The sequence below is a fragment of the Athene noctua genome, unplaced genomic scaffold (assembly GCF_965140245.1).
Source record: "Athene noctua unplaced genomic scaffold, bAthNoc1.hap1.1 HAP1_HAP1_scaffold_36, whole genome shotgun sequence".
Taxonomy (NCBI): domain Eukaryota; kingdom Metazoa; phylum Chordata; class Aves; order Strigiformes; family Strigidae; genus Athene; species Athene noctua.
The window spans coordinates 371494-380005 of record NW_027437538.1 but is presented as its reverse complement, the minus strand read 5'-3'; the positions used below and the strand labels follow the sequence as shown (position 1 = coordinate 380005).

Genomic DNA, 8512 nt, shown 5'->3' with positions numbered 1-8512 from the left:
CAGGAGGGTCCAGCCCTGAGCCCATCCCCTGGGAACGGGGATCCTTTCCCTCCTGGGATGCTCAGGGCTCTTCCTGGGGCAGGGAGAGGCAGGGGGTGATGCCGAGGCAGGACAGCGGTCGGATCCCCCCAGGCTCTGTGGAGGGTGGGCAGGAGGCAGCAAAGTGCTGTGCCTGTAGGAACTGGTGTCCTCTCAGGGTCCTCAGGGGAAGCGACAGCAGCCATAGTCGAGAGGACAAGGATTTCAGTTCTGTTGGGGGGTGCCAGCCTCAGCCAAGGGCCCATCCCCACCACAGGCTGTCCCACACTTTCCTCTGCCTCTGCCTGTTTCTCTGCAGATTTTCACCCCACCCCAGCTGCCCCACCTCACTCTGACCCCAGGCTGTCCCAGCACTTACTGATGACTCTCTGTCCTCACTGTCTTCAAACACAAACTGTCATTGTCTGTGCTCTGACAAGGGCTGTGAGATCCCCAGAACCTGTGCAGCAGGTGATGAACTGATCACACACCCCATCCCCTGCCCCCCTGCGCCGCTGCGAGGGAGGAGGGAGAGAAATCAGGAGCAAAGCTGAGCCTGGGAAGAAAGCAGGGGAGGGGGAAGGGGCTTTTACATGTGGTAAAACCTCTCAGTGTCCCAGTCTGGGGTTTAACTTCTGTTGTTAGTGTGGGAATTAAATGGATGGGTTTTTTGTTCCCCTAACCTGTCTGTCTTTTGCTCATGGCCATAAGGGGTGAATCATCCCTCCCTGTCCCGATCTTGATGTCTGAGCTCTTTGTTGTGTTTTTTCCTTCCCACTCCGGAGAGGGGAGGGGTCACTGAAAGGCCGAGCTGGCCAGGGCTGTGAAGACTGGCTGCCATGACCCTGAAAAAGCAGGGCCCCAGTTCAGGAGGGGAGGCAGGAAGCAGATTGGAAGACACCAGACGCCAGAATTCAGAGGAGCAGCCTTTGGCCCGTTCTGGGCAGTTTCCGTGGGGATCTCATGGTCAGCAGCGCTGAAGGGAAGCCCAGCTCACTGCAACTGGTCTGCAAGAGCATCTTCCCAGCTTGGCAATGGTCTGTGGCAAAACTCGGTGGAAACTGGAAAGTGAGGTCAAGGGCATGAGAACCAAGGTGTTGTCTGCTTCAGGAAGAGTTAACAAAGTAGCAGAGAGAATGTGGGAGCTCTGCTCCATGTAGTAAGGGTCTGTGGAGAAAGGTCTGAGACACTCTGTCCTCTTCTCCTCAGCCTTCCCCAGCAAGGTCTGCCCGGCCTTTGTGCCTCGAGGCAGGACTCTGGAGCAGAACAGTCAGGGGGCGGTGAAAACTAGATCAGAGGCTACTTGATGAACCTCAAACCTTCCAGTCCACAAGCGCAGAGGGGCTGCATCCCAGGGTGCTGAGAGAGCAGGATGATGTCACAGAGAGGCCACTCCCCATCATCTCTGAAAGGTTTTGGAGACTGGGGAAATAACGGGAGTTTATTGATATCACATGATCTGTAACCAGAACAGAAGGGAAATGGAAAAAGAATAAATGATTTCTCACTGTTCCTGAGAACTGAAACTTGTTCACGTTGACTGTGCTCCTGAAACCTCTGAGATGAAGCACCTAAGAAGAGAGGAGTTAAGGGAAGTGCTGCCCACTGCCTTGGCTTGTCAGGGCATTTTGTCTGTTCCTGAGCCCTCTAGTGCCAAATTCCTGAACTGCAGATCCTGAAAGAAGAACCAACAAGGCTCTGGAGCACTAAAAGTCAGCAGCAACCCCCGTGTGTCTGAGGGTATTACCGTGCCCCACCGAGGCCATCGCTGAAGAGACTCTGGAGGGAACCACCAGAAGAGGTGACCACCCCTGGGGGCGGGGGGAGAAGGAAATCAGAGGTGATGGAACCAGGCAGAAAAGGAACGTGGAGGTGGCTGTGAAGGGATCCTAGAGTAGAGTGACAGAAGAGTTTGGGCTGGAAAAGACCTTTAAATGCCATCTAATCCAAGCCCCTGCAATGAGCAGGGACACCTTCAACTAGATCACGTGGCTCAAAGCCCCACCCAAAGCAACCTTGAATGTTCCCAGGGACGGGGCCTCTACCACCGCTCTGGGCAGCCTGTTCCAGGGTTTCTCCAGTGCCACTGTAAAAGTGTTCTTCCTTTTATCTCCCTGAATCTGCCCTCTTTTAGTCGAGAACCATTACACTGTGTCCTTTCACAAAAGTCTCCCCCCATCTCACTTTGAAGCCCCCTCTCAGCGCTGAAAGGCAGCAGCAAGGTCTCCTTGGAGCCTTCTCTTCTCCAGGCTGAAGAATCCCTCTGAATATTTTTGTGGCCCTCCTTTGGAGCCACTCCAAGAGTTCCATGTCCCTGCCGTGCTGAGAACCCGAGCTGGACGCAGCACTCCGGGGGCTCTCAGCACAGCAGAGCGGCACCATCCCCTCCCTCGAGCTGCCGCCACACTTCATTTGATGCAGTCCAGGACACGGTTGGCTTCCTGGGCTCGGAGTGCACATTGTCATCCCAGGGTCAACTTTTCCTGCACCAGCACCCCCAAGTCCTTTTCTGCAGGACTGCTCCCAGCACCTTCATCCTCCAGCCTCTGCTGATACTGGGATTTGCCTTGACCCAGATGCAGGACCTTGCACTTGGCCTTGTTGCATTTCAGGAGGTTCGAAAGGCCCCACGTAGGACCTGCCAAGTAACCCCGACTCAATGACTTCAGTGGGACACAAAAGCTACAGAGGATATCTCTACAGTTACATCTGCTCCCTCCATGGTCACGGGGAGTGTGGGTGCTCTCCCGGTCATCATCAAGGGAAGAGCTGTGGTGGAAGGAAAGGCACCGTCACCCATCCTGGAGGGGACCTCGGGAGGTCTGTAGGCCAAGCACAAGCCCTGTCAGTGGAGACAGGAGAAACGAGGTTTGGGCTGTTTGTGTGCGGGGCTGTGGGAGTGGGAACCCTTGGCCTCTCCAGACAGGTGTCCAGGAGTGATCTCTGCAGGAGCTGATCTCAGACTCTCCACCTGTCCAGGAGCTGCCCGGGGATCCCTCATCCCTCCAGGACCTGCCCTCCACCACCACAAAGGTCTCTCTCCAGCACAGTCACGGAACCACTGAGGCTGGCAGGCAGCCAGCTCCCACCTTCTCTCTGCTGCCTCTTCCTGCTTCATTGTTACCAGGACCTTCTCCCTCACCTGTACCAGTCTCCTCCCAGGCTGCTTGACTTCCTGCATTTCTGGGTGGACTGGAGCTCCGAGAGGAGACTGAGTTGCGGAAAAAAGACTCCACAACTCGAGTAGAGTCACACAGCAGGGATGTTTACTGCGGTGCCGGGGTGCAAGGGGATCTCTCCACAAAGCTTGCACACCCACCGCACATTTTACCAAAACCTGATCGAGTGTGGATTTCCATATTCATTGGGTTCCATCACACAAACATCATGTGCAGGAGTGAGGCTGGGTTAGCTCTAGAGGCTGCTGTCAGCACTTGATGTCATCTTTGCACCTGCCCATTGCCTCCTGGGGGCGTCTCCGGGGGGCTTTGGGAGGAAGGCTCGGAGTCTTTCTCACCCTGTTTTTCCCTGGAGCATGCACAGATTCTCTTGGCCAATTCCTTGAATAACAAGAGTGTTTTTCAGACAGTTTACTTTCTATCTTAAGTAAGAGAACCAATAGAATTTCTACCATTTGTACATGGCTATCTTCACTCATTAGCAAAATTCCAACTAGACAGAACCACCTTTTACTCAAGGAGAAAAGTTTAATATTTTGCTGAACATTGTAATCCTTGGGAGATTTTCTCAGTGAACTGCTTTGTGTTGATGAACACAGCAGTCCTTGGTAAAATTCCACAGAACAGTCTGGGCAAGCAGGATTATTAGCAATACTAAAAAAATATTACAACTTTCTATAAGTAAGTTAATAAGTTGCTAAACACTTTTGTATAAGTAAGTAAGTAAATAAACCTGAAAACAAGCAATCATTTCTCTGCATCAAGACCCGTGACCATCAACAGCTCTCCACTCTTCTCTTCAGTGCAGCATCCCACGGGATTCTTCCAAACAGGTTCCTCAGCAGGCCAGAGCCCGCTCTCATGAAGCCTGTTCTTCAGCTCTCAGCTGACTCCTCCTCCATCCCCCGGCAGAGCTCCATGCCTTCCTGCTGCTCTCTCCCATAAAGGGTAACTTCCCCTCTGGGTCCAGCCCCATGGCCTTATCAGTAGCAAAGCCCCAGGACCCCACAGTTTCTCTAGGAGGGAGCATTTGTAGTGCCCTGCAACTCCTCATGCTCTTCCCTTGTGAAAGACACCCCAATCGAGATGAGCCAAAGGCCCACAACTATTAAAAGGCGACCAATTGGAGCTTCAGTCCGTGGGGACCTTGAGAAACTCTGGGATTGGGAAAATGGAAGTAAATTGAAGCTTTACAAGGAAAAGTGGCCAATCCTGGATCAGCAGGGAGCAGAGGGTGGATAGTCCCATAGCTGAGGGCAGGCTGGGACCTGCCGGGCTGAGCAGCGGCTCTGAGGAGAAGGGCCTGGGCACTGTGAGGGATTCCCTACGAGCCAGGAGAGGATGGACACGATGAACAAGGGCAGCTGCCTGCGGGGCTGCATTGGGAGGAGCGTGGGCCACCCAGACACCCTGGGTTACCATCCCCCTCCACTCACACTGGTGTGGCCCCACACACATGGGTGAGTCCCAGGGAGTGGGTCCCCATTCTGGAGAAGTGGGGGGGACCTGGGGAGTGTTGAGTGAAGCTCTGCCAAGGTGGGGTTTGGGGCCCAGCGCCAATTCTTCTTCAGCCCAGGCAGCACCAACCTGGCTATGAGAACACGATGGAGACCATGTCACAGGCCTTGCACAATCCCATGTGCACAACACGCCCTGCTTTCCCCGGTCTGTTGTGGGTCAGCAATCCCTTCCTTGGCCTTCAGCTACCTGGACACGGCTGAAGGAGGACGTAGCCTACGACCTTCCCAGGGATGGAGGGAAGCTGACAAGCCTATAACTCTCCCCTATAATTCTCCCAGTTCTCATTCCTGCCCTTCTTGAAGATGGGTTTGCCCTCGGCCTTCTCCATGGACCCCAGAACCTCTCTGATTGCTCTGGCCCTTCTGAGGGCTCAGCCCAGAATCACCGGCGAGGGTGACGGAGCCAACAGGAGCACTTGCCATGAGCCTGTCCAAGGCAGCGGAGATGAGTCTCACTGGGAGAGTGGGGGTTGTTCCTGGGTCACACACACAAGTGTCCGGGCTCTGTCAGGTGCCCACATCTCAGCTGGCCCCATGCCCTCACCTTACACACAGGGGGTTCAGAGACACGAGTCCTTCCCTTGCACACGCAGAGGCAGTGCATTGCCGGAGTCGTCGTGTCTCTCTGGGCTCCTGCTGCCACGGCCAGAGGCTGGGAGGCCCCTCAGCCCTGTGCTGATCACCCTGCTCTGCACTCGTGGGAGATGCCCCACGGCATGAGGAATGGACTCGGGGACCTCGGTTCAAGGAAACACCTCCCAGGGCTGCAGCCAGGGGGTTGTCCAGGGGACGTTACTGTCAATGTGAAGTGACCTCATGACCCTGTTTGTGCCACACACCTTCACAGCACCCCCAGGAATAGCTGATGGCAGTTGTGCTCTCTCACCTCACACACATGATGTGCATGTTTACATCTCCTCCATAAAATGCAAACATGAACTTCTGACCTACTCGTTTGGTGTCCCTCTGTGGAGGGACAAAGACCCTCTCCGAGCTGAAGTGAGAGGCCAGAGCTGGAAATGGTGTTTGGGAGGGGCTAGAGCGTGATGATTTCCCTGGGTCAGGGTCATGGTCTAACCCCAGCCAGCATCTGAGCCCCACACAGCCACTCACTCACTGCCCTGGGTGCGATGAGGGAGTGAAGCACAAGGGTAAAATTAAGAAAACTCACAAGTTGAGATACAGACTATTTTATAGGTAAAGCAAAAGCCACACGTGTAAGCAGAGGAAAACATGGAATTCAATCACTTCCCATTGCCAGTCAGGTCTTCTGCCAGAATATCAGGGCTCCGTCACACATAACAGTGACGTGGGAAGACGAACTCCATGACTCTGAATGTCCCCATGTTCGTCCTTCTCCCCCAGCTTTATATAACTGAGCATGATGTCCTAAGGTACAAAATACCCCGTTGGTCAGTCGGGGTCAGCTGTCCCAGCCGTGTCCCCTCCCAGCTCCTTGTGCACCCCCAGCTGCTCGCTGGTGGGGTGGGGTGAGGAGCAGGAATGTCCCTGACCCTGTGTAAGCCCTGCTCAGCAATAACGAAATCAGCCCTGCGTTACCAGCACTGTTCATGGCACAAACCAAACCCCAGCCCCATAGCAGCTCCCAGCAAGAAAAGGAACTCTCTCCCAGCCAGAGCAGCACAGGCAGCTGCCCCAGTGTGTCCAGTGAGCGCAGACACAGAGCAGAGCCTGCTCCTTCAGGTCTCTCCCAGGAGGCCTGGCTGTGCGAGGACACTGCTGCCAGCCCCCACCCTGCAAATCACACTGTTCACCTCTTCGCTGGGGTTTTCCTCTGCGGGCCACTTCCTTGGGCGTGTTCTTGAGATCAGGTTTGGGAGAAGAGCTCAGCCTTCAGGCACTGCCCTGAGCAGATCCTCTTTCATGAGGGAACCGCTCTTCGGGAGGCCGGCTCTGTCACACAAGTGCCCAGTGCCTGTCCCTGCCTGCGGTCACAGGGCTGTCACACAGCAGGAGTGTGACCAAGCTGCCCGAGCACTCAGGCCTCACACCAAACCGAAGGGATCAGAAAGAGAGTGTGGAAGGGAAGAGAGAACATCTCTAGAGGACCAAGCGCTCCCTGGCAGGGCTGCCATGCTGGGACTCTCTTCCCCTCCACCGCTGCACACAGGAAATTTACGTGCATGTCCTTAAAAACTTAAAGAAAGTATCTCAGTACAAGAAAAGTCGCTGGAGGCCCTTTATTTTGTTGCAACACACAGAGATCATGGATCCTCATTCATGCAGCCAGTTGGTGAGAAAAGCAGACTGAATTCAAAAGGGGAAGAAAAAAACATTAAAAGAAAAATCCAACAAAATAACCCAGAAAATTCAGAGATTGGAACTGTACAGAATTATATTGTAATTAATATGAAGAAGATAAGCAGTTCATTGCTTCAGCATAACATCTAGTTATCAGATTCCTCATGGAATCCTTTATCTCCTGGTTCCTCATGCTGTAGATGAGGGGGTTCACTGCTGGAGGCACCACCGAGTACAGAAATGACACCACCAGGTCCAGGGATGGGGAGGAGATGGAGGGCGGCTTCAGGTAGGCAAATAGAGCCGTGCTGATTAACACGGAGACCACGGCCAGGTGAGGGAGGCACGTGGAAAAGGCTTTGTGCCGTCCCTGCTCAGAGGGGATCCTCAGCACGGCCCTGAAGATCTGCACATAGGACACCACAATGAACACAAAACACCCAAAAGCCAAACAGGCACTGACCATGATAAGCCCAACTTCCCTGAGGTAGGAGTGTGAGCAGGAGAGCTTGAGGATCTGGGGGATTTCACAGAAGAACTGGTCCACAGCATTGCCCTGGCACAGTGGCAGTGAAAATGTGTTGGCCGTGTGCAGGAGAGAATTGAGGAACCCAGTGCCCCAGGCAGCTGCTGCCATGTGGACACAAGCTCTGCTGCCCAGGAGGGTCCCGTAGTGCAGGGGTTTGCAGATGGCAACGTAGCGGTCGTAGGACATGACGGTGAGGAGAGAAAACTCTGCTGTAGCAAAGAAAAAGAAAAAAAAGGTCTGTGCAGCACACCCCAAGTAGGAGATGTGCCTGTTGTGCCAGAGGGAGTTGGCCATGGCTTTGGGGAGAGTGGTGGAGATGGAGCCCAGGTCGAGGAGGGAGAGGTTGAGGAGGAAGAAGTACATGGGGGTGTGCAGGCGGTGGTCACAGGCGATGGCGGTGATGATGAGGCCGTTGCCCAGGAGGGCAGCCAGGGAGATGCCCAGGAAGAGCCAGAAGTGCAGGAGCTGCAGCTCCCGTCTGTCTGCGAATGCCAGGAGGAGGAACTCGGTGATGGAGCTGCCGTTGGACATTTGCTCCCTCACGGCACGAGGGCCTGTTCACAGAGGAAAAAGCATCAATCAGTCGGGACAGATTTCTCATTTCTCTCCATCCAGTTCCTCACGGGGCTGCTGGAGAACACAGAGCTGCCCGGGGAGAGCTGTGCCCTTCTGGAGGACAGGCTGCAGCCCAGCAGGACCCCACTGGGAAAGAGTCCAGTGCCCTAAAGATGGGGTGTCCTGAGGGGGGAACTGGCTCCTTTGTGTCCCCCGGAGCCTGCAGATGGCGAGGGCACTCGGACATTTCACTCCCAGGGAAACATCTGCATGGCAGTGCCCACAGGTCTTGCTCCCAGCTGAACCCCCGCCCATCCCCGAACGTCCGGTGATCCCAACGCGGGGAGCAGAGGCCCACGGGGAAATGTGGGGAAATGCCCCAGTGCTGCTGGGAGGAGGCAGCACAGGGACAGCGGGTGGGGCTCTGCTGGCTGGGAGAGGAGACCAGG

At 54.9% G+C, this 8512-nt stretch overlaps 1 protein-coding gene across 1 annotated transcript; it reads right to left on the bottom strand.

Annotated features, from left to right (window-relative positions):
- Positions 1-7082: 7082 nt before the first annotated feature.
- Positions 7083-8039, bottom strand: LOC141974261 (olfactory receptor 14A16-like). Its single transcript, XM_074933588.1, has one exon. It carries the CDS (start codon positions 8037-8039, stop codon positions 7083-7085), a length of 957 nt encoding a protein of 318 aa, XP_074789689.1.
- Positions 8040-8512: the final 473 nt, after the last annotated feature.